The sequence below is a fragment of the Atta cephalotes genome (assembly GCF_000143395.1).
Source record: "Atta cephalotes unplaced genomic scaffold scaffold00029, whole genome shotgun sequence".
In the NCBI taxonomy this organism is placed as follows: domain Eukaryota; kingdom Metazoa; phylum Arthropoda; class Insecta; order Hymenoptera; family Formicidae; genus Atta; species Atta cephalotes.
Window position 1 is genome coordinate 208,279 of NW_012130093.1, and position 27,134 is coordinate 235,412.

At 33.0% G+C, this 27,134-nt stretch overlaps 1 protein-coding gene across 1 annotated transcript in view; it reads left to right on the top strand.

The window, feature by feature from the left end:
• Positions 1-24,754, top strand: part of LOC105620768 — a 76,974-nt gene extending 52,220 nt beyond the window's left edge. The window contains exons 2-9 of the mRNA XM_012202257.1: positions 14,621-15,034; positions 16,312-16,506; positions 16,783-19,508; positions 19,634-19,725; positions 19,814-19,912; positions 19,995-20,070; positions 20,142-20,397; positions 20,528-24,754. Coding sequence (XP_012057647.1) covers positions 14,621-15,034; positions 16,312-16,506; positions 16,783-19,508; positions 19,634-19,725; positions 19,814-19,912; positions 19,995-20,070; positions 20,142-20,397; positions 20,528-24,754 — 8,085 coding nt within the window. The remainder of the gene's footprint in view (positions 1-14,620; positions 15,035-16,311; positions 16,507-16,782; positions 19,509-19,633; positions 19,726-19,813; positions 19,913-19,994; positions 20,071-20,141; positions 20,398-20,527) is intronic.
• The last annotated feature ends 2,380 nt before the right edge of the window (positions 24,755-27,134 follow it).

Genomic DNA, 27,134 nt, shown 5'->3' on the forward strand with positions numbered 1-27,134 from the left:
CACNCACACACACNCACACACACACACACACACNCNCGCACACACACNCACACACACACACACACACACACACACACACACACACACACACACACACACACACACACACACACACACACAACGCATGCACCCACGCATGCACATTACTCAATATGTAAGATTATATGTATACGCCGACCTATTATATAAAGGATAAAACTCCTGTTTAGGTGAACTCTCTTCGATGACCTTGATCTTGATATATGTTATCAAAGTCATAACCCTGAGTGACTTCCAACAAGTTTTAGCGGTTGTTTGTCCTTCGTTATGAACAAAAAAAAGTTTCGAAAATAAAAAATAAATATCTTATTTCTACTATATATACCATATCTCCTAAACCAATGCCGTCCTCCACTTAATTTTTGCAGGAAATCACATAAAATGTGCTGGAGGTCTTTCAGGATGATGACTCTCATCTTCGACTCCCCCCCTCCCCCCCTACTATTGTAAAATCGATCTCAATCTATATACGACATGCTTCTTTGCGGGGGGAGGGAGAGATGAGAGTCGAATGTGAGAGTCGTGCGCCTCTGAGGCAGGGGGGGAGGGGGAGAGATGAGAGTCGAAGGTGAGAATGGCTTCTCGTGGAAAATCGTAATATATATTTTGAAGTAAAGAATTTTTGTTTCATGTAATAGAAAAGAGACTTTATTTTTCAAATTTTTTTTGTTCATAACTTTTTAACGAAGGACGGCCAAAATCTGTTGGAGGTCACTCAGGATCATGATCTTGATAACATATGTCAAGTTCAAGGTCATCGGAGAGGGTTTCTCTAAGGAGTTTTATTCATAAAAAAAAGCATCTTTATAATTATTTTAGAGATATAGCAGACACTTAGATTCTATAACTTTAAAGCTTCATATCGTACATGTTTTGCAAGATCCCTGTGAACCTAACTTTGAAACCTAGAAAACAAGAAAAAGTCGTTGGGGATCAGATCTGATGAATACAGTAAGTAGTTAATTCGAACCGCAATTCATAAATTTTTTTCAACATATTTTTATTATAGCGATCGTCGATATTCGATTTTTTCCATTTTTACAAAAATATTGACATCAACTGTCAAACAACAACTCTAGCATCCAAAATGACTACAATTTTCACAAGTATCTTGCAAAATGTATGATTTTAGTAGACCAGAATGGTTTTGAGTAATGCCATTTTCATGTTGAGGCTCAAAACTTTTCAAACGACTCTTGTATATATACCTGCACATAAAATTTACAATTAAGCACAAAATATTATTATAATATAAAATATATATTCAATAATGATAATATAAGGAAATATCTATGTGAGTCAACACAAGATATTCGTATAATAATACATATATTAAAATTTTAAATACAGACGTTTTGACCCTAGTATTGGGTTCTCTTCAATATAAAAATGTTGCCATCCATAGAAATATAAAATAATGTGTTTAATTGCTAAGCCGTCAAATTATCCGTCAATATCTGTCAATAGCTGTCAATTAAATTATTATCAATAATTGAAAACTTTTATGTCGTCTGTTATATTTTGTCGGATACAAACTGACTATGTACTTCACCAAAAATGAATCGATAAAATAAAATGGTATGATTAAAATTTACAATTATATAAGTCACATTCTCTAAAAAATTTACATTAAATTCAGATTAACGATGGTCTGTTACAATACAATGTGAATATAAAGAGATGTCATTATTGAGTGTGAGATCAGAATGCAATAACGAAAGTATGAGAACGTAACCAATAGTACAGAAATAAAAATAAATATAAACATAAAATTACTAATAAATACCTAGAATTTAAAACAAAGAAACTTTAAATTTTCATGATCAATTCACGATATAAGGGATTCAATAAATTCGAGTTTGTAGATTTAAATCATTTTTTTGTTTTTTAATAAAAATTGTCTCTGAAATTAATCTTTTATTATAGTTTTTTTCATCTAAAATCGAAACATTGTTCCAGTCAAAATCATGATTATGCTTGACTCTATGTTCAGTGATGACAGATTTGCTGTGTTTCTATTAATATTTCTATTAGTTCCGATGTTTATTTATTCTTGTCTTTAACAATCATTTGTCTGATCCATGTAGGATGCAGAACAATCTTAACAATTAATCTTATATACTATCTTAGAACATGAACTGATAATTTATAGGTAAGGAGTATGGCCACTCTAGCGAGTATAAAAACAGCAATAAATTCAAAAAATTTTTTTAATTTAAAAAATAATTTAATATAAAATCAAATTAAAGCACTAGTTAGTGCATATATTAAAGCTTATAAAAAAATTTTTTTGTATTTTTTTGCATCTAAAATGCATAAAATGCGTTACCAGTTTTTCTCGAAACAACGTTTTTCAAATCGGCTTGACAAATAATTTGAATAATTTTTATCCAAATGAGTTCAAATTTTAATTTCAATTTTTTAGACACATTCCGCAGAAAAGTACATAAGGATTTTTCGATATATAAAAAATATTTTATTTTATGAACAATTTTTCATAAAATTTTTTTAGCAAAAAATGCAAGTATGACTTCAAATACCTGCCATTTTTAAAAATATCAATATTTTCACAAACCCTTACTTCTCTAGGTATTTTAATATACATTAAAAAAAATTTTTTTTTACTCTAAGTCAAAATTTGTGGATGCTAGATATAAAGCCCCGGAGCATGTTCAAAAAAAACATACTAGATTCTGTCACCATCATTTTCTGTTCAAAAAATACAAAAAAAATTTTTTATGGACTTTAATATATGCACTAATCAGTGCTTTAATTTGATTTTATATTAAATTATTTTTCAAACTAAAAAAATTTTTGAATTTATTACTATTTTTAAGCCCATAAGGGCCATATCCGTTATTAATCCGTTATTAATGAAGAAACTTAATTTGTTAATCTCCGTGTAGGCCAAATGTATAAACTGATTGTTTTTAAAAAAATCTTTTGAATTTGGCGATGGTACACACGATATGGTGAAATAGGTAATTTAGGTAATTTTTTTGTTGCATTTATTTTGTTTATTATTGTTCACCACTAATTCGTTATTAAATTAATTGAATTTAGATAGGAATCTTTTTTTGATATTTTTAAAAATTAGATAGATCCCAATGGGTCCGTTTCTCAAAATATTAATGATGAATTCGAAATTCTTGTTATGAAGTATAGGATGCGACAAAAAAATTACTCTGTCAATTAAATTGATAATTGTGCCTATTTTATGATGGATAATGGATGGACAATGGATGGCAAGAAAAGAACAAGTAGCGTGCCGAGAAAGTCGGTTTGTAATACCAATCATGTATCATTTTGTTTCCTTTTTTCATTAAAGTTAAATCTAAGAAATTTAATCTGTCGCCCCCCAGTTTCACTGTGAATTTCAGTCTGGGATAAAAATCATTGAAAGCGTCAAATAATAATTCATCAATATTTTATTTCTGAATAGAGCAATATCGTCTTTATTTGTAATAAAATTTTAAAATGAATTTTAATTTATTAAGAAAAACCCTCTTGCATAACTAAATTCGCTGCAATAAAAGAGATAAGAATAGATGGGGACTTTATAAAGGTACTCCGAAAGATTATTTATAATACTTGTTAAAAACGAAATAGAATCGAGCACTAATCTTATTGCTTTAATGAATTCAATTTTAGATAGATTAATTTTATGTTTGACTAACGACTTTTTACACTCTCAATGACCAGATCTACGGGGACATTAGTATAAGGAGAGACAACATCGAGTGATACAAGGATATCCAATACGTGTATCTGAGATATTCTTTAGCTAATTAAAAGTTATTTTTGACATATCCTATTGGTTCTTCAAGGCATGAGTCTAAAATTCTATGTAAAAAAAGAGTACACCGCTAAATTATGCAAAGGGCTTTCTATGGATGATATAATAATTCGTAAGGGGTTGCCTATCTTATGGATTTTTGGTAACACATATGCTCGGTAATATTGCATTCGTCGAATTAAGATAATTATATGTATAGTCGGTCACAAATTTTTGTCGTTTCAAAGTTTTTAAGAATGATTTTAGATCCTCCAATATTTTGTTGATCGGATTACGTTTTAAATTACAAACAATTAGGTATCAGTCTGATAATAATAAAGTTTCCATTTTATTAATATAATTAAATTTGTCCATAGCTATGACAACATTTCCTCTGTACGCGTTAGCAGTATTTGTGGATTGTCTTTAATGAATTATTTAGTATAACATTTAAGGAATCTAAAATCTCATCGTCAATATTCGATCTGCATTTTGTTATATTTTTAATATTCTGTAAGTATGGGAAAAATTTATCTCAAAAAAAGTATTTACATGATTGATTTTTAATTTTAATAGGATTTTTATTTTCAATATGTTTGATGAACTCTGATGTGATAGATTCTACATTGCGGGGAGGAAGACAAATTTTTTCCTAGTTATAACAAACTTTGAACATTCGCGGAGAAATTCACACTTGAAAGATTTATGAATTATTATTGAGAGTTTTAAATTTGAACTTTATTTGAATAAATTTAGATGGATTAAAATTAACTTCATAAGTCTGAGTATTAACTGATTCAATCGGCCTTTCAAAATTAAATTTATTTTTGTTAAGAGTATTATTATTATTGTTATTATTATTCTTATTATTATTATTATTATTATTATTAATAGAAATTGCATTATTATTATTATTATGTGGTTGTTCTTCATGAAATTATATAAAGAAATTATATAAAATTATATAAAGATTCTTGTTATCAAATAAAATAAATCTAAGTAAAGGGTATAAGAGTCTATATGTCTTTACTCTCTTTACTTAGATTTATTTTTTCTTCTTCAACTGTGAACATTTTTTGTTCTTCAACTGTGAACTGTGCAATAATATTTAACTTATTTAGCATGTACATTTCCTCTTCGCAATATGTAATCTATTTAGTAAAAAATGTTGTGAACAAAAGAAATCATTATATATGTTGAAAGGTAATTTCCTAATTATATTTTTCATGAGATGATTTATGTTAAATTTCAATCGTCTATATATTGATAGTATAAGTATGTCTGAAATTTTAAAATTAAGTAATTCAGTTGTTAGACTGTTCAAGACTTTTATTCGTTTGCGTTTTGAATTTCTGATTGTGAAACTTTAAATTGAACATATTTTTTGTAAATAGATGGCATAATAATCCTGTTTTACACATGCGTATTACACGAAACGTCTGTATTTAACCTTTAGAGGGCTGGCATTTTTACCTTAAAATTTTGAATTTTTTAATGTAAAATTCATGTATATTGAATGTTTATGTTACTAGGAGTCGACAAGTATTCCATTGGCTTAAGTGATTAGTTCGGCCCTCTAAAGGTTAAATTTTTCATATATGTATTATTACACACGAATATCTTATGTTAACTCACATAGGCATTTCCTTACATTATCATTTATTTGTGGAGCTTTATATTGTAATTTAAACTTTTATATTGTAAAATATATATTGATTAATTCTTCTTCTATATTTATTTTATTTATATCGCAAATTGTATTTTAAATTGTATTCAACAATAATAAAAGAATTATATTTATTTATTTTAATAATAGTTGCAAATACATTGCGTTGTAACATTACTACGATATTAGTGCAACACTGAAAGTGGACATTTTTATGATGCCATGACATTACAACAATGTTGCAAATACATTGCGCAATCTATTTTCAATGTTACAACATTGCAATGAGATATATCTGCAATCATTTTGTGATCTGTGTATGGGATATAACCGACAACGAAAATTTCCAATTTTCCCTTGTGTGATCACGAATTATACAATCATATAAAATATTAATAAAGCAATAATTTATTCGGTTTTTAAATTCGAACTGAGCTGATGTTATGCAGCTATAAAATACATATTGATGAAGCAATACGTAATAGTTTATTCATTTCTTGAATTCAAATTTAAGAAAATGAGAAATATATTTTTAATGAATACCTAGTAAATGAGAATAAATTAAAATGGATTAAAATTTTTTGAATTTATAATAATTTGTATTATGAAATTTTTTGAACTTAATTTGTATATACTTAAATTTTTTGAACGTACTTTAAATTCATGAAAATGGATTGAAATGAATTCAAATTTTCAGAAATACAAATTCATGAATGTTAAAATGAATTCTTTTCAATCTTGAATGCATTTTTATTCATTTATAGGAATTACATAAAGCAAATGTCTATGCCTTTTCAATCCTGAATGCATTTTTATTCATTTATAGGAATTGCATAGAGCAGTGCTTGCAAAGATTTGCACATTTCGGCGCGCTACCCCCACTACCGCTTGAAGCTCGGCGGCCGGGCGCTCATGGCTTGATGCTTTGGCTCAGGAGCGTCTCTGTAGCTTAAACGTATGTGGAGATCGTATTTTACGTTATTAAAGAATATTTTTCTTGCAAAATAATTTTTATGTTCTTAAAAAAAGCAAACACTAAAACATTTTGTCATAATAATTCTTGCCTACCGGAAACTATTCAATAATCGGCCGTCGAGCTTCGAGCGATAATGGGGATAGCGCGCCGGAATCGGCTCGAAATGTGCAAATCTTTACGAGCACTGGCATAGAGCATATCTCTATGCTTTTCAATCTAAAAATATAAAAATATTAGCATTTTCTGTACTTTATGAACTACTATTCAATTCAGAATTGTGAATAGGAAGTACAGTTTTTTAATTCAGTTAATAATATCAGCAATTTCTGTGCAACGTCAATATTGCTTAATTCAATATTCTGAATATGAAATGCATTCAATGTGAATACTTGCAAACCAAGTCGAACACCGAATATTAAGCTAATCATGGCGCGCGATATCGGCCAAGCGAGATTATCCGACGCTTACCCAATGTTGTCTAATAGAAATGTAAATTATTTATATTTTATTATATCTCTTAAATAATGATATTTTTATTATATCTATATAACTTTGTTATTAGTTTAGCTGGTCGTAATTGAAGTAGAGAATGAATAACACTTTTATCAATTAAAGAAATGATGTAGTAGGTAAGACTAAGATGCGTTTTTTTTAATACCAATTTGAAGTAGTTAATTTCAGGTATAATTATTATAAATATCTTATGAATAAAATTTGTAATCCTTAAATATGCTTTTTTTTGAATATTAAACTAGTATCAGCTCGGATCCAATCTATTTCAATCTATTCAATCCATTTTCATGGATTTAAAGTATGCATTAAAAAATTTTAATCCATTTTCGTTTGCTGGGACCTTAGTAGGATTCGAATCTGGGATCGATCTCCAGATTGTGAATCTTGTGCGTTACCTGTTACATTACTTCTTCAATTGATAAGTATGTTATTTATTGTGTAATCCAATTATAATCAGCAGCTAATCCAGCGCTCGAAATTACATGGTTACAATAAAAAATATTATCATTTAACAGATATAATGAAATATAAATAATTTACATTACTATGAGACGACATTGAGTAAGAATCTAATCTCGTTTGGTTGATTTTGTGCCGCAATCAGAGTACTATTCGGAATGTGTTCGGTTTGGTTTGCTAATCTGTTCACATCGATCATTCGTTTTATTTCTAATCAAAGAGAAATAAAGAACATAACTGAATTATTTTTTATGTTATAAGTTTTTTGTTACTTTTGAACTTAGTTGGATTAAAACGAAAAACTACTCATAATTAGAATAAATTAAGGAGCATTTATATTGGGAGTACAAATTAGTTCGGTCCGTTTTTTTGTATTCAAAAATGCATTTATTTCAAAACAAAATGAATGAACAGATCATTAAAGTATTATCCATCGCTGCCTACTACTTTTTCCCATCTCTTAGGCAATTTTCGAATTCCATCTCGAAAAAATGATTCGTCTTTGGAGGCGATCCAATTTTGGAGCCAATTTTCGATTTCTGCGAAAGAATTGAATCGGTGACTTGCCAAATCGTGCTGCATCCTTCGGAACAACCAGTAATCAGAAGGAGCAATGTCCGGAGAATACGGCGCGTGCGGTAAAACATCCTATGAGCATTTCCAAATATTTTTTTACGACTTTAGCGACATGAGGCCGAGCGTTGTCATGAAGAAGAATAACTTTATCATGTCTTTGCTCGTATTCCGGCCGTTTTTCTCGTAATGCATGGCTCAAATGAATCAATTGTAGCCGATACCGATCGCCCGTAATGGAATCGCCAGGTTTCAGCAGCTCATAGTAAACAAGACCCTTTTGGTCCCACCAATATTCGGCCGTGGTGTTGATGTTGAGGTCGATGGCAACGATTGACCGGGCTTAGCGTAGTATTTTTTCTTCTTGGAATCTTGTCGTAGAATATCCACTTCTCATCTCCAGTCATAATCCGATGTAAAACATCTTTTCTCTGTTGTCTTTGAATCAGCTGTTTGCAAGTGAAAAATCGCCTTTCAATATCTCTCGGTTTCAGTTCATAAGGCACCCAATTTCCTTATTTTTGAATCATTCCCATGGCTCTCAATATTATAGAAACGGCTTGTTGAGTTACCCCCAATGATTCTGCAAGCTCCTTTTGTGTTTGACTCTGATCTTCTTCGAGTAATGCCTCTAATTCTTTGTCTTCGAATTTTTTTGACTATCCAGAGCGAGGCTTATCTTCAACGTTGAAATCTCCATCTTTGAAACGTCGAAACCATTCCCTACATGAGTTAGAGCGGTGTCACCATAAACTTCGACAAGCATTCGATGGGCTTCAGCCGCTTTTCTTCCAATTAAAGCAGAAAATCAAAACCTCCCGCAAATGTTGCTTGGTTAACACAAAATTCAACATTTCAAACATAGTAAAAATCAAGGTTTTTATGTGAAATTCAAAGCAATAAACTGAATATTATTAGCAAACGTTTAACCTCTCTGAAACCGCTAAAATCAGCTGTCGCTATGAACCATTCACAACAGCTGGAGCCATCTTTAGGGATCGAACTAATTTGTACTCCCAATAATTATTTATCATCATTTTTAAATAAAAACTTTTTTTAGTCAATTGAATTAAAAATGCATTTTCTATTCATAATTTTGAATTGAATAGTATTCACAATGCACACAAAATATTATAATATTACTTTTAGATTAAAAAGGATAGAAATATACTCCATGCCATTCCTTATAATGACTACTTTTACACGGCACCCTTAATCGGGTTTAATAACATTCGTAATTATAAAACTGGCCAATTACAGTCGTTCCATTTTTTCGAGGAGTTATGATTGACCAATTTCATAAGTATGGATGTTATTAAACCCGATTAAGAGTGTCGTGTAAATGTAGTCAATGAATAAAAATGCATTCAAGATTGAAAAGGAATAAATATTTGTTTCATGCAATTTCTAGAAATGAATAAAAATGTATTCAGGATTGAAAAAGATTCATTTTAAATTATCTATTAATAATAAGTCTCATAATTTAAAAAAAAAATGAAAAAAGGGACTGAGCCAAAAAATATTATGTAAAATAAAATAAACTGTCGAAATATAGAAGTTGAACATAAAAGTGAAAGTTGAAAATAAAAGAATCAAATATATCGTTAAATAAAAATTTAATCTAATATGCCAGCAGTAAACAAACATTTCGATCACACTCGGATTATGTTCAATGTTAAACATACATATTTATTACAATCGATAAAAACAAAATATAATAAATTTTCTATTTTGCTCTCTAAAATAGATGCTGGAAAACGAATATTATAATGTTCACAATTATAATTGAAACATATGAAAAAAGAAACATACGCATAATAATAGCTATTTGCAATCATTGAAATGCTTATATTGTCAATTATAGTAAAATAATAACTCAACAAATGAGAATGGATTAAAATGGATTAAAATTTTTTTCTATCCGAATGTGTATTTTAAATAGCGAATACTTTTTTGGATTTAATTAGATTCAATTAGATTCAATTAGATATAATTGAACTGAAAAACTGCATTTCCTATTTTGAATTGAACAGTATTCACAATTGTGTTTGTGTAGGCAGAAAAAGCTAATATTATTTTTAGATTGAAAAGGATATGCTCCATGCAATTCCTACGAATGAATAAAAATGCATAATTTTCAGAATTGAAAAGCATTCATTTTAACATTCGTGAATCAATATTTCTGAAAATCTGAATCCATTTTAATTCGTTTCAATTCATTCTCGTTTGCTAGGAAGCTTAAATATCCTTAGATTTGAGGTAAAAACAGAGAACGCATGAAATGAATCCGATCCTGTAGAATATAACTGAATTATGTCAGCGTAAGATTATTGTTACAATAAAAAAACCAACAAGGAAAAATTGTTAAGAATAGTGTACAGACAATCTAATATATTGAGATAATACAAAGCAAAATCAATAAAAGTTAAAATTGCCAAAAGTATATCATATATTAAATGAAATTATAATTTAGTAATCACTAAATTTAATATGAATAAATATCTTAAATGTAACAAACCCAAAATTTCTTAAGTCAAAAAATAAAACGTATTTCAGGAACAGACAGTCAGTTGAAAATAGAGACAATGCGAAAAGGAATAAAATGATGTCATGTCTCCTTGGTGTTATGAGACTTGGTGTAATGAAATCACAAATTGAACATTCAAGGAAGGAAGAAAAAGATTGTTGGAAAATAATGGGAGGTGAAAGTAAGAGATATTCTAATAATATTGATGACACACTTAATATTTTTAATTCTTTACATACACGGTTACAATTCACTATGGAGGTTAGCATCGATGATAGATTGAATTTTCTTGACATGACTTTAATTATTGATAGTCAGAGAATTATTTTCAATATATCACAAAATAACATTTTTCTGGAAAGTTAATTTTTTTCCAATCACCCTTTTTGTCACAAAAGAGGCATAATTATTAATTTTGATAAAATATTTCTATTATTACATCCTCGGTTTCAACATAATAATCTAATAGAAAAATTCATATTTTTCTTAATAATGGCTATCTTTTCTCCTTTATTTTTTCCATTATAGAAAAACGATTAAAATTTCACATACATAATAAACAGACTATATCCCACAAATCAAAGAAAAATTTTTCACAATTCCTTATGTTAAATCTATCTTCGAAAGTCTTCTTTCTCACCTATATCCAACATGTTTCATTGTAAATTAATATTTTCCATTATCAACACTCTAAAAAGTTTCTTAAAGAAAGAAAAGGACAAGCTAAAATTATTTTCTAATCAAAATGTGGTCTATAAAATCTTATGTGATGATTGCAAAGCTAGCTATATCGGCCAAATAAAAAAAAATAGTACGAAAATATGTGAACATATTTCAGATATCAACAAAAAAACGGATTCTCCATCTGTCACATCCGATTACCGTATTAATGTCAACTCCAATTTCAGATGGAATGAAAATTTTAGATAGTGAATCTTCCTACAATAAGAGATTGATTTCTGAAATAGTTCACATATATAAAAAGACAAAAGCAGGGCTTAAATAAACAAAACGACATAGAATCATTGTCTGAATCTTATCTATAGATTATCCTCTCTCCTCTTCTTAATTCCTCTTTTTCTTTATCATTCCTTCTATGACTTCTTCTATACTTCTATCCCCTCTTACTTTTCACCTCTCACTACTTTTCACCAATTTTTTCCTTCTTTCCTTGAATGTTCAATTTGTGATTTCATTATGTTTCATAACACCGAAGAGACATTACATCGTTTTATTTCTTTTTGTCTTTATTTTCAACTGATTGTCTGAAACACCTTTTATTTTTTTACTTAAGAAATTTTGGATTTGTTAATTTAAGATTTAAGGTATTTATTCATATTCATTTTAGTGATTACTAAATTATAATTTCATTTAATATATGGATACACTTTTGGCAATTTTCTTAGTTTATCGATCCTCTACACGCTCCCAAAGTTTAGACATTTAAATTCGGGACACCCTGTATTATAATAGTAGATTTTATTACGTACAAAATACGAAACATATTTTATACATTGAAAAATAGATCATGGAACAGCAAAAGTTTATGTATTGTACTTTCACAATGCGAATAAAAATAATATAATGTTACGCTCAAGTAAATGTTTTTTTAATTTATAATTTATGAAAAGTATCCTTTTAAATAACGTAAATGTATTGAAAATTTAATAAATATGTTACACTTTTTAAATATTAGGTGTGGGAAAAAGTTCGTGGCGTTTTTCCCGTTAGATGGCATTAAAAAAACGCTATTTTTTCCCATACCTAATATGTTAATAAAAGATTGAACATATATTATATTAGATTTATACGCTTTCACCGCGGCGATGTTTGATAAATATATTTTCTATCTGATACATTGGGCGCAATTAATTTAAGATTTGTTAAAAATTTATTTTGTTTATGGAATGAAAAACATTTAAAAAACATTTGCGGAATAGGATTAAAATTCAGGTATGATTATTTAATTTGATCATATTCGGATTTCAATCATATTCTCCAAATGTTTCTTAAATGTTTTTTATTTTATAAGTAAAATGCATTTCCAATAAATCTTAAATTAATTGCGCTCAATGTATGAGACAGAAAATACGTTTACTATTTCTTCAAATAACGTATTTAAAAAGTGTAATATACCTGGTTATTAAATCCTATTTAATTCGATATTAAAAGGATAATTTTCGCAAATTATAAACGCATTAAAAAACATTTATTTAAGTAGAATTATAATTATATTATACTATCTTTATTTGCATTATATACATACATAAAATTTTATGTCTTTTATCAACTATTTCTTGACATATAAAATATGTTTCACATTGCTCACACGTAGTAAAAACATTTATTATACACATAAATGACATAACCATTACCGTAAGAACAATTTAGCTGATGTACGTATATGCTATATATTTATGCTAATTTTATACTATACTTACGTTTAATAAGTATGTATACACAACTACAATCCTGCTCTTATTGCGTAGTGAAATGGAAATAATAAAAAACTCCACACATTTTATTTTATTTTCTTTGCAATATTCAAAGAATTTTTTAAATTCAAATTTCCAAAAAATTATGAAAGCTGATTATAAAGTTTGAAAAATCTTATTGCACGGCGGCGACAAGATTTCAAACAAATATTTTAACGAACATTATAATTTCTAATGGCTCCCGCATTGGACATGGAAATATTTGCTACGCAGCAAAATGCGACGCGGTAACCAATAAGCTAAGTTCATTACTCAAAAGCTAAAATATTTTTTTATGTCTTACAATGCTGCAAGATTTTAAAAATTTCGCCGTAATATGTATTATAGTACAATTCCTAATACCTATAATGTTACAGCGCAAGCTGCAATATATTGCAACATTTCTGCAATGTAACTACAAGTTTCTGTGCTATATGGGATGTTTTTAATTAAAACTAATTTAAACATAAATCAACAACTCTGAATAGTTTTTAAATCGCTGAACGTAACTGACAGTGATTTTGTAACAATATGAATTAAAGAATTTTATTAATTTTGTTTCAATATATCAATTTTTTCTTGAATATAGCGTCATTATTATAATTTTCAGTTTTCATGAAGAAAAATATATAAAATGTATAAATAAATTAATCCCCGGTCCCAAAAAAGTAAAAATTGTATTCTCTTTTAATCCTTTTACACGCTCGAATAAATTAGCTCATTAAAATGCGAGTTTAAGGTGATGATTTCATCGAAATGGTTCACTTATTCATCAAAATGAAAAAGTTATATACTGTCTGTTATTGCGACCACACACGTAATTTTGTGAATTGAAATAGATTATATAGATTAATAATTTCTTCAAAGTAAAATTTATGTAAAAAAATTCATCAGATCATATCGAATCTCCACACAGTCAATTCTCCACACAATCGATCAACTGTAAACAATTAGATCTGTTTTTTATTGCTGCACTCTCGAAACCGATGTACTGATCATATCGAATCTCCACACAGTCAATTCTCCACACAATCGATCAACTGTGAACAATTAGATCTGTTTTTTATTGCTGCACTCTCGAAACTGATGTACACAGTGCAATAAGTTGAAGTGAAACAAACGCATATTTGTCTCACTTCAACTTATTGGATTGTGTGCACCAGTTCAGAGAGTGCAGCAATAAAAAACAAATCTCTTATGTTCGCTCTGGAAATTACTCATGGCTTACTGAACATTCTCTCCCCATCACGAATCAACGTTTATTGTTTTCACTGCAATCTATTTTTCTACGTCATAATTATTGAACATCTGAGGCTCGATCTTGCAGCTGAAACATGTAATGTTAACGTATTACTATTTTACCAAAAGAATATAGAATCAATTTTTTCGAATTGTACATATACGATCAGAATTCGAATATGTAATATAATCGTTTCTTTTCTTAATTTATAATTCGATTCTTATTTTTCGTTTAAATTTTTATTTATTTATTATTCATTTTTTAATGAAATTTTGAGTCTTAGGAAACTAAGATCTCTTTCCCTTTATATTTACTATTTTCGCTCACCATTTTCGCTTCCGCGCTGATGCACTTTTCTCTTTTCTCTTCTCTTTCCAGAAAAACGCGAAAACCCGCCGGGACAGACCGCGCACAACGGAGGGTCGCGTATCGTGCGGTTCATCGTCGACGATAGAGGCAGCGGCAACGGTAGCGACAGCGGCGGCGGGTATCGAAGTGAAAGGCGTCGCCAGTGTATGGAGTACACAGAAAGGATGGCAGTCGCCATCACCCCTGTTGTCGCGCAGGTTGGACTCGGGCGCCGCAGCAGCGTCTTTCAACCCCGTCGTTGCTGCCGCCACCTCACAGAGATGCGCTGTGAAGGGCGCCGTCGCTGTCGATGCCGCAGCGCCGTCGAGACTGCAGTGTATTTATCAGGATCGTCCTCTTATCATTGAGACTAGCAAGGAGGATGCCATGGAACCGGAGACTAAGGAGGAAGACGAACGATGCTCGACAACGCCAAGTCCCGAGGTAGCGTCTTTTTCATCTTTTTTTATGAGAGTATCTTTTATTGTGCATAACAGCATCTATGTAAAGTATTCCGAATATATTTATATTCATACGTAAGAGAGTGATTTTTAAATTCTCTAGTGCATGAAGGGTTCTTCCAAAATGAAACTCTTTATCGTGCTGCGACTTGATTTTATGATAAATTCGAATTTTATACCTGGAATAATGTACGTAGTATTATATATCAATATTAATATCATCGTTGGATTTACACTATTAATTCAAGACAAAATTGTTATGTCTAAATTATCAAACTATTCCATTCAGACTCTGTAAATAATATAACATTAACTTCGAAATTACATAAAATCTGCATTTCAAAAAATTAAATAACATGTAAATATTATCACTGTTTCAAATCTAATTTTAATATAGATGTAGAAATTAAGATTACATCTAATTGCAATGCATTACATTTTGAAATCATGCATTTTTTTTCAATTCTAATAAAAATCTCTGTGAAAAGAAGGTTGAAAACCGCTGCTTTACGAATTGCCTTATGCTCGTGGCTCGTGGCGCACGAATATACACTTCACTAACATATCTCGTATTGATTTTATGGAAGCCCTCGACTTTCATCTCTGTCTTGCACTTGTCATCCACCGTCCGCTTCTCTCTCTCTCTCTCTCTCCTCCTCTCTCTCTCCCCTTCTTCTCCCCTTCCTCTTTCTTTCTCCCTCTCTAACTCACTCATTCACTCACTCACTTACGTTTTCCTTTTTCGCGCACATGTACGCATATTTCCTTTTCCTCCCTGAGCCCCGTTTCTGAGTCTTTCTCTTTTCTGGGTTTGACTCTTTATAAGTCATCATCCTCCAAAATTCGTCTGCATTACATTGTTTCTTTATTCATTTTCATTTGTGAACGTGTTGAAAATTTCAAGCAAGTTGCAGCATGTTTCTTCTTGTATATGTTATCCGAGATTGATTTTTCGAAAATATAAAAACATCTTATTTGAATCACGAACGTTTGAGTAAAGTAATTTAATTGTAAAATGTCAATAAATGAAGTCACAAATTTTACGTTTAAAATTAATGAACAAATATTTTTCTGTATCGTGTACACATGTAAATATTTCAAGAAAAATCATCGTATCATCATAAAATGACCGCATTATGTCATTTGTTGAGCTTGAAAAACTGTCACGAAAGAAAAGATCACATTAATAAAATCGCAAAAATCTATTCTTACATGTGATACAAGATCAGAAATCGGGAAAAAAATCTTTTGCAATTATAGTTATGCTTGAGGAGAAGTAAATATTACAATGAGGATGGTAGCAGCGAGGAAGAAGCTAAACAAAATAGCACTTCCCTGCCTAGCCATAGACTACCGTCTTTGTATCGTGGAACATGGCCCATCAGAAGAGACGTATGGGCTAATCAGCAAATTGGCTTTCCGACTCAGCAGAGCACATCACTTCCTACACAAAATGTAAGTTATAACGACGTAAATTATATTTGCGATTTGTAATATTTTTCGTACTATACGGCATACCAAAACCTTCATCTATTCTTTTGATGGTTAAAAGAACATCCGGTAGTTTTGGAGGAATGGTGATTTTAAAATATTCAGTGTATTATGATCCCAAATAATGTGAACTCCAGAAAGTCTCTTTAAAGAGGTGTCTAAGAAATGGCATTTTTTAAAATGATTTCATGTTATCTGGAAAAATGAAAACATTGCTCCAAATTCTATGTTCATATGTAGGATGTGGCCAGCGTGATAAGTTTCTCATCATCATCGAATGCGGGTCTCGAAGACAACTCCACAGAGCTGCAAGGTCATCGTCGATTAGATGCCAAGGTGGACGTGGTGTACAATCTTCTCGGTATGCTCGAAAAGAATGGTCGAGATGATATGAGCACGACTTTGCTTTCTATGAGTACTTCCATAGACAGTTGCCTGGTAATGAGACAGTCAGGCTGCCTACCGCTATTAGTGCAACTGATTCACGCACCTGGACAAAATCCTGACACTCGAAATAGAGCTATGCAGGCATTACACAACGTGGTGCATGCCAAAAGTGACGAGAGAGCTGGTCGCCGGGAAGCACGAGTGCTTCGATTCCTCGAGCAATTGCGCGACTATTGTCAGAATCTGAGAATATCTTTGGAACAGGATCAGCTCACGGATGACCTCGAGAGGGGACACCCTGCGACGACGATAGCTGCGCTTATGAAACTATCTTTCGATGAAGCTCATCGCCACGCAATGTGCCAGCTGGGCGGCCTTCATGCCGTCGCGGAACTCATTGAGATGGACCATTTGATTCATGGTAGCGAAAGCGATGATCAAAATTGCATCACATTGCGACGATATGCAGGAATGGCATTGACCAACTTGACTTTCGGCGATGGCAATAATAAGGCACTGCTCTGTTCCTTCAAGGAATTTATGAAGGCGTTAGTTTCGCAATTGAAAAGTCCCAGCGATGACCTGAGGCAAGTGACAGCGAGCGTTTTAAGAAATCTATCCTGGCGTGCCGATAGTAACAGCAAACAGACTCTGAGAGAAGTAGGTGCGGTGACAGGCCTGATGAAAGCCGCTATGGAAGGCCGCAAGGAATCCACCCTCAAATCAATCCTATCCGCTCTGTGGAACTTGTCGGCCCACTGCAGCACGAATAAAGTGGATATCTGCGCTGTGGATGGCGCTCTAGCCTTTCTTGTAGATATGCTAAGCTACAAGGCGCCGTCTAAGACGCTTGCGATAGTCGAAAATGCCGGTGGTATTTTGAGAAACGTATCGAGCCATGTGGCAGTACGAGAGGATTATCGAACCATTGTGAGAGAGAGGGGCTGTCTACAAGTTCTCCTGCAACAGTTAAAATCGCCCAGCTTGACAGTAGTCAGTAATGCCTGCGGAGCGCTCTGGAATCTGTCCGCGCGATGTACTCAGGATCAACGTCTCCTTTGGGATCTGGGCGCTGTACCGATGTTACGCAGTCTCGTTCACTCCAAGCACAAAATGATTTCGATGGGTTCTAGTGCAGCCTTAAAAAATCTATTGAGCGCTAGACCTGGTTGTAACAATCTCGTCCACTTAGACTCTACCGCTCGAGGACTGGGACTGTCAACCTTGCCAAGCCTGGTCGCTCGCAGGCAGCGGGCTCTAGAGCAGGAAATCGACCAGAATCTGGCGGAAACGTGCGACAATATCGAGCCGAGCACATCGCCAACCAACAAAAACGAAAAATTCACATTCAAACTTGATCATAGCTTTCTTGGGATCAATACTCACAGATTGCGCTCTTATCAGTTGCACAGTCAGCCTAGCACGTCTACTATCAAATGCAATGGAGTAGCCAGGAGCGAGAGTAGAGATTCGATGCGTTCTGTGACGAGCACCCATTCCGACACTATATTCGAACGGGTAAATCGTCATGTTCTGAATGGTATATCGCCCACCGATTCGCAGATCAAGCAACAATCCTCATCGTTGCATTCTGCTATCGGATTCTGCAACAACGATGTATGTGGCGATATTCATCCGAGAACCACTTCCTCCGAGAGAAAATACACCCTGTGTTATAAAAACGCAATACCGGAACAATTAAAACCTTCCGATGTTTTCGGTTCGACATTAAACAAGCTGAAATGCACGAATTCTACTATATCATGGGCCACAGTGCCTAATCAAGAACCCACTCAGATCTCGTTACACTCTTCCATCGAAAACAACATATCTCTGATCGATCAAATGTCATCCTTATCCAAAGCTGATAGTCAATCTAGCGTGTCCGAGGAAGTTGAAGCGACTGTTCATATTAAATTGGATTATCGAACAACCACAAATGCAATTGTCGACAATTCAAAGCCAACCTCCGACTTGTCTGATGTTCCTTCTATGAAAGAAAGCACGAGAAAGATCTTATTGCGCCAACATGACACGTTAAATAGTGTTCAAAAAACAATATCGTCCGCAATGATCATTCAAAGCCCGGACGATAATTTATTCGGTGATTATGCTGAAACAGATTTGGATCAACCAACCGATTATAGTTTGCGGTATGGCGAGCAAACTATAGACGACGAGAAGCAATCCGATTTCTTCTCAGGCAATGATCAAGAACTTCAGCACGAAGATACAATCAAAACTTACTACACGGAGGGAACGCCGCGTGCATCCTTGAACTCGTCCAGAGCTACTTCCGCTTCTGATCTGCAGGATGATAGTCGTATAAGGAGCTTGTTGAAAAAATTACCAGAACGATATAAGGCAAGACATGTAGAAGATCATAGTGAATGCAAAGCGTCGTCCTTGACGAACGTACCAAAAAATCTGAACGATTTTGCCAAATCGAAAATGGAGTTGAATTTACGAGATGTAACACATCTTACGGACGATGAAAGTGCAAATCGTTTGTTACCATATCTTGAAGATCAAGGCAAGCAAAAAAATCGAGAAGATGCAATTGTGCAAAGTCAATCAAGGTAATTATGCTTTCTAAATAACCATGATACTTCATATTTATGTAGAATTCAAGCTTTAAATAATGAATTATTATATTAGAATATGTGTGTGTTTTTTAATAATTATTTGCGTGATATTTACGCAGTGTAAGAACGACGCCAATTTCAATGATATTAGGAAATTCTGAATATAATGACGATCATAATGGGGAATCCAGCTCTAGGATTAATAGTCTTGGTAATTTAAAACATTTTACTTAGCCTAAATATTTCGTATAACTTAAACAGACTTAATAAATTTCCTCACAAATAATATAAATTTGTAGACTCCAAACCAAATAAAATAAATAAAGATTTACCATTGAATGACATTGAATTCTTAGCTGACAATATTAGTTTAAAGATTTCCAATAACGATTCTGGATGTAAGTAATACATATAATTCCGCGAAAATTGTGGAAAAATAGACTAATTCAGTAAACACAAAATTTTTCTGGATATATATAGATCAAGTTAGCGACGGAGACGAGGATGATGAGGATTTACTAGCTGCTTGTATTAATATTGGAATGCAAAATAATCGGTAAAATGATTACTGTGACACTTACATAATTTGTTATTTTACAATTTTCACGAAATTATCTTATTTTATAGGCATAGACATTCCTTTATAGGAAATAATCTCGAAAAACTTCCTCGATTAGAAACTAATCTGACTCGATATCAAACTAGTCTTGCTTTAAATCAAGTCGAGCATAAAGGAATTGTAATGTCCAATAGTTCACCGTTTAATGTAAAGTATATAGAGTCTCATGAAACCACAGCTGAAAACATTTTGACAAAGAAGAATAGAGAAGACAAAAAAGATAATAATGAAAAACTATCTAAAAAAAATCTTCAATCGGAAACAGTAAGAATATTTCTGACTGATTTTTTAATATTAATTTTTCATAACACTATATTATATATAATTATATACTATATTATATATATTATATATACTTATTTTAATTATATTTTAAAAAGTATTTTGTTCACAGATAACGACAAACATGAATAATATACATAATGAGAAATCAAATAACACTACGACCATGAAAACAGTAAATGGTAATAATTTCAGCAATAATTTCTCAGAAGAGGCAATATCTATATTACAGACATCTAATACATCTTTAGATAAAAACGTTTCCAATGATTTTGTCATAATTGATGAACGTGGCAGAGATCAAAATAACTCCATTAGAGTAGACGAAGCAATAATTGATGTTCGACTCACAGATATACCATTTATGAAGCAATCAAAAGATTCTGAAAGCAGCGAATCGATCGATTCTGTCGAGCAGTCTGAACATGCACTTTTAAAACTATGTATTCAATCTGGTATAAAATCCGAAGGTAACATCACATTGAACCAAAGTAACGCAGATTATATTAAATCACAATTAAAGCTATACAACAAACAAATGGACATTATAAAAGAAAAAAATAATGATGAAACTGAGATTGAAGATAATATGAACGGTAAACCAGAAACAACCTTTGAAATCATGAGAACCCTAGATGTTCTTCATCGTGACTGCATAGAAAAACATACAAAAGAAGAGACATATAGACGACAGAGAGATCCCGATGCTATGATTGCTTCATTAGATCGATTGACTGCAACACTGGTTCAACAAACTGAAGCGATACGTGAACGAGATTCCGGTACAATGAAACAGAGTCTAACGTGCGACACATGGAATGAGGATTCGCCCAATGACATTTCCTTTCCCAGCATCAGCATGAGTGCACCGTTGGTTGCTTCATTCAACAGCGACGCACAGGAAGATCAGCGTACTACTATATCAGAAAATACCGAGCAGATTAATATGACAGAGTCAAAAATCATCCAACGCGAGGCTATCAAATTAGCAGAAGCGGTGGACGCAGAGATAAATAACCAGAATGAGCTCGAAACAACGAGTCTGATATCCATCGAGGCGATCAAACCGCCGTCCTCGATGGGAAGTTTATTTTCACTGACGGCAAGTTACGCTGGCACTGCTGACAACATTGAGACGTTGATCAACCGAGATAGGTGTTATTCTACGTCGCTGCCACCGGCGCCAGTGAGAAATTTCAATGATTCTCGTAACGTACGAAAGAAATCCTTGCCAATTGGCGTGGTAGCTAAGCGAGCATTGGGTCAAGGTCAGAGCCACACGACTAGCTTGGAAAATCTGCTGAACGAATGCACCAGCTCACATTTGGAGAATGTCAAACCACCATCCATGATGGACGAACTACCGGATGTAGGTGATATGGAGAATAGCATGTTAAGCGTGGCTAGCATTACATCGGAGATCGCGGATTCGAAAGAACAAGACTCACATAATTTGACTGGCAGCGATCCAGTAGTGTTCGAAATGCTGAAACCAGTTGCCAACGTGCTGTCCATGACATGCATGCGTTATGTCGAGGGTATGCAAAACAGTACGAATAACAGCCTGAGTGAATATTTGGAGAATATCAATCCACCGTCCTTTTTCAATGAGGTGACTGAAATGGACGAATCCACGATGGAAACAACTACCGACATCATGTGCAGCGACACTTTGTGTATAGATATGGAGTTGCATACTGATGAAGTAGTGCACTCGATCATAGCGGAGGTGATTGATGAAGCAGAGAACGATACTGACAAGGTAGTCACGCCAATCTCATCTGAAAATTGCGTCAGCAGTTCCGCAGAATCGACGCCGAAGAAACGATCGCATTCGAAAAGCTATTTAACTCCGAAACAAAAACGAAACTTAGCGAAAGAGAGATACAAGACATATACCATTGCCGCAGAAATCATCAAGAAAAAAGAGGAAGAACGACGAAAACAAGACGATATTGTCAACGATGCGGATAATAGAATTCCAAATAGAAAATGTTCTCCTTTCTCGAAACTAACGCCAAAACAACGCAGGGCAGAGAATAGAGCGAGATTCCAGACACAAGTACTAGAGAATCCTTTTCCGGATCTGAACGTAGTTCAAACTAAGACCATTGAAGAGCTCAACGCTGTTGAGAAACAGGAAGTTATATTCCCCGTCAAGTCTTCAATTCCTATGCTTACGAAATTGCCCGTGTGTAAAGCAATGAGAAGGAAATACGGGGATTCGCAAGAAAACAAGGAGAGATATCGTACAAGAACGTTGAACAATTCAGAAACCGTGTTCAAAGAGATCGAATGCAATTCTGAACATCAAGCTTCGATCGTTAATATAATGGAAGAGGGGCAAGCAAGTGCGCAAGAATATGTACAGGAGGAAATTCAAAGCATGCTAGAACAGAATGCCACCATGCTAAACACTCTAAATGAATCAAATAAAATTAATGATTCGACCGCAAATACTTTGCGTTGCGAGACTACTTTGGCATTGAATGATTCCGAGTCAAATCATAATCTAAGAATACGTTTCGTAAATGGACTTTCAAAAAAATTAATAAGTACACAATACGATAACGATACCCAAATTCCCATGGCGAATATTGATAATGAGGAATTGCAAAACGAGCATATAGAAATCGCTTATGAGAATCTGAGCTTGACAAACCCAGTTGATTCAGGCAGTGATGAGGAATTCAATTGTGTTGATAAAGGACAAGAACCAAAAAAGGCACGAATAATCAAGCCGTCAACATTAGATCGAGATCCGAGTATGGATTCCACTGGGACAGATAAATCTGAGCCAGAAAGTCCAAAAGCTATTCGAGGGCGAAGAAAGGCACTATATTCCAACCCAATAACACGAAAGCCGACCCCACAATCCTCGCCATTGAAGCAAGTAAACCCTGTCAGCGGGATACCAATAGGCCGCAGCAATACTTCACCTATTGTTAGAGCTACTAGAGCTATTATTTTGCGAAAGAATAATAATAGTACAATGGTTGCTATGAAGGACTCTCCGAAATCTAATATGAAGAGAACTTCGCTTTCTGTGGACGTAGAGAAGAAGACACGAAATTTAGCGACTGTTTCCAAAAGGGCCTCCATACCTCAAAGGGGATCCATGTTAATTTCCACTAAACCTACTAAGCGTCATAGTACACCTCCGGCTTGCTCATCGAACTATCAAAACGATAGCAAATCGTCAGAAGTCCCAATTAAGCTATTAGAACGTCAAGGAACTTTTACAAAGGACGAGCCAGAGGTAGACAATGCACCGACAGTGCATTCCGCGTCATCTTCCCCAATAAAGACGAAGATCGCCAAACCAATTAGAGATGTTTCATCAAGAATATATTCGGCAACGGGAAAATCCAAATCCATTTCCGTGAAAACGCAACAAGAGTATCAGCCAAAAATTATGGTTAACAGTTCCAAAAAGATACAATCATCTAAAGGATTGTTAATGGTATCGAAAAAAATATCATCTGGAAAAATAGGTATATCAACAAAAATTGTTAACGGTAATGTGTTACAGAATGACAAAACTGTGCGAAAGATCAATCCACTGACACAACGATCTAATAGTAATTCCAGTATAATTTCTAATTCACCTATGAGCGTACAAAATCGTAAGTTGGCGAAGGAGGCAACGAGTAAGATTGCGAATCTTTGGAAGAAGGTCGAGGAGAACAAGAATAAGCAGCGTTTCGAGAAACCGGACACTAGGCAATGGATAAGGCCCACTAATAGCGCCACCGAGGTAAACGTCGCAACCGCTGGCACGTTTAATAATCCGCCAGCATACAGACTATTCCGCAGTTCCACGTTCGAGGGAATTTCCCAGGAGAATGGCAGTAACAGCGAGATATCCTACAAATCCAAATCCAACCAACAACCAGTTTTAGGCACGCAGATAGAATGTGACGGTCTCAAGTACAGGAATTCTTGCGATTTTACAGATATAAATGCCTATGAAGCGCCTTGCAAGATACCAGTGAAATCTTCTGTACAAGAAACGTACAAACGGGAAATCACACAGTTGAGTGATATTCTAATGAAGAAGCAACCGAGTGCTGACCTCGCAGCAGAAGCGGATCTCACCAAAAGAATATCCAGACTTGGTTCCTTTATTCGAGTGGACTCAATGACAACAGCAGAGGACAGCAGTAGCGACATGCGGATGCCAGCTTCAGCAATCGTATCGCCTTTCAACTACAATCCAAACTCAGACATTCCATCGCAAGCGGCCAAAACTAAATCGAACGAGGAGCAGGGTAAATTAGAAACGATAGATTGCTATACAGAAATAGCCACAGAATCCACTCGGATAACGACAGTATAATAGAAAGACGTACCTCCCCCTCTCCCCCCCGTAAACAAAACATAAATAAGTTCTGTAATAATCGTCTCTTTTTCCTGACTAGTCATTGTGCATATTCGCTTGCTATAATAAGTTTGCTCGCACATTCGTCATATGTGATATGCACACAAATAAATAATTTTAATCTTTTTCTTCTTTGTCTCGTTACGTGTGGCGTGTACAAGTTCTTTTACTTTTTTTATCCAGAATATAAAATAGTTATAATATCCATAATCTTGTATGCGATGCCAACTTCTTCAATAACGATAGAATTATGTGAAATATCAATGGAAAGTTTCAAGATTATTCTTGTCCATTTTATCTGCTGTATATATACATGATAATATAGAATAATTTCGAGTTTGAAATAAGAAAAAGAATCAGTCGAAAATCTATGACTACGTTTACATAGCTCGATTAAGATGCCTTTTCATGCTGACGCTCGACGCTCATTTTCAGCGTCAAAGTGGGTCACGTAATCGAAGTTGTCGCTGAAAAGTGCATGAAAAGGATTAAAGAGTTAGTGTTCAATTTTAAGAGTCAAGTCAGTGTCAGCAGCAGTCTAGTCTTTAGTCTTATTTTGCAATGATAGAATAAAAATATAGAAAATATACACTTATGAACTAATTTGGATACTTGACATTATTACGGAATTTGATAAAAAAGATATGAAAATGATATTTAAAATTAATTTTCAATATTGTGTAAAATTTGTACTAAATATTTAAAATTAATATTTTCGAAAATTACGAAAATTATTATATTGATAAAAAAATATATTGCATAGTATAATTTCTAATTTAATATAAACGCGTTTGTTTTTAAAATTTTTTTTGATAAAATGGATATTAGTGTCAAATAACTATTGAAATTAGATTTTACAAATATATAATTTTTATTTATATCTTTATTGATTTCGATACTTTCATCCAAATTAATAGATATATACCCAGATAGCGCGTCTCAGCAAAATCGTGCAAATCTGTGATTGCTTATGATGCTGATAATTTGCCGTAGATTTGTCTTCAACGATTTCAAATATACCCACATTGTAACAACATGCAGACAACAATGTGCATATGTACTGCCAGCAGTTTAATAGCAAGATAGCTGCAATGTTATCTTTTATTTTTGACAATATGACAGCATTGTATGATGCTGCATATTATTGTGGTAACATTATGGCAATAAAAATTTTTATGACAATTTTAAAGTTGTCGGCAAATTGCTGGTAAGTTGCTCAATGTTATCTTATCGTGAAAATTGCCCACAAATGAAGACTCAGTTGCTATAATTCTGGTAGCAACACATACTTAGCAAGCAGCATGCCAGCAACAAGACAGACACATTGCTATTTGGGTATTTATTTATATTCTGCAGATTTAATCTAACTTTTTATTTTAGAATGAAAAAGAATTAAAAAAATTGAATAATTTTAAAATAAACAATTAATATGATAAACTTATTTATAAATAAATACTTACCTTCTCTTTAGCTTTTATCTTGTTTAAATCTAAAATTAATCATTTTGTCGTGTTCTTCTTTTTTGTATTTATCTCTGTATTTCCGACTTGTATGATCCCTGTCTATTTTGCTTGTCACTTTGACGCAGTAGAAAGATGGTCACGTAACACATTTGCTTTTCAGCATCCCATGAAATGGTACCTTCACACTGAAGTTATAACATCGATGTTATAAAACTGGCCAATCACAGTTCTATTCTTCAGAGAATAGCTATGACTAGCCAGTTTCATAATATCATTATAACTTTGATGTAAATCCAGTCATGTAAACGTAATTTATAATATGTAGCCATGATGGAAGAAGATAGGTGAGACAATTTGAGGGATACAGCGGGGAACACAGACTCTTGCATAACGCATAACACGTAATGCATAAGAAAATAAACTAATTAAAGTCTTCCGTTTCCTTCCTTTCCATGAAATAAAGAACTCTGATTGGTTGAATTTTTTATCTGTGCTCCTCGCTTAAGGCCACAGCACAGATTTTTGCTTAATGCATAATGCATAAACGAATCAACTAATCAGAATCTTTTCTTTCCTCCCATTTCTTGGAAAAGAAAAATTTCGATATGTTGATTCCCTTATGCATTATGTAAGAGTTTGTGCTGCGGTCAATATGCGATAAAATCAAAATTTATGACCCAAATTTGATTGACTAACTGATTGTTACGAATTGCCGTTATGCGCGTTGTCTCACTTGTCTTCTTTCACCATGATATATAGCGATGATTCTAATCGATTATTTCGATTAGAATCATTTTCAATTTTTGGTATATATATATATTTATATATACCAATATATATATATATATACCATACATATATATATATATNTATAT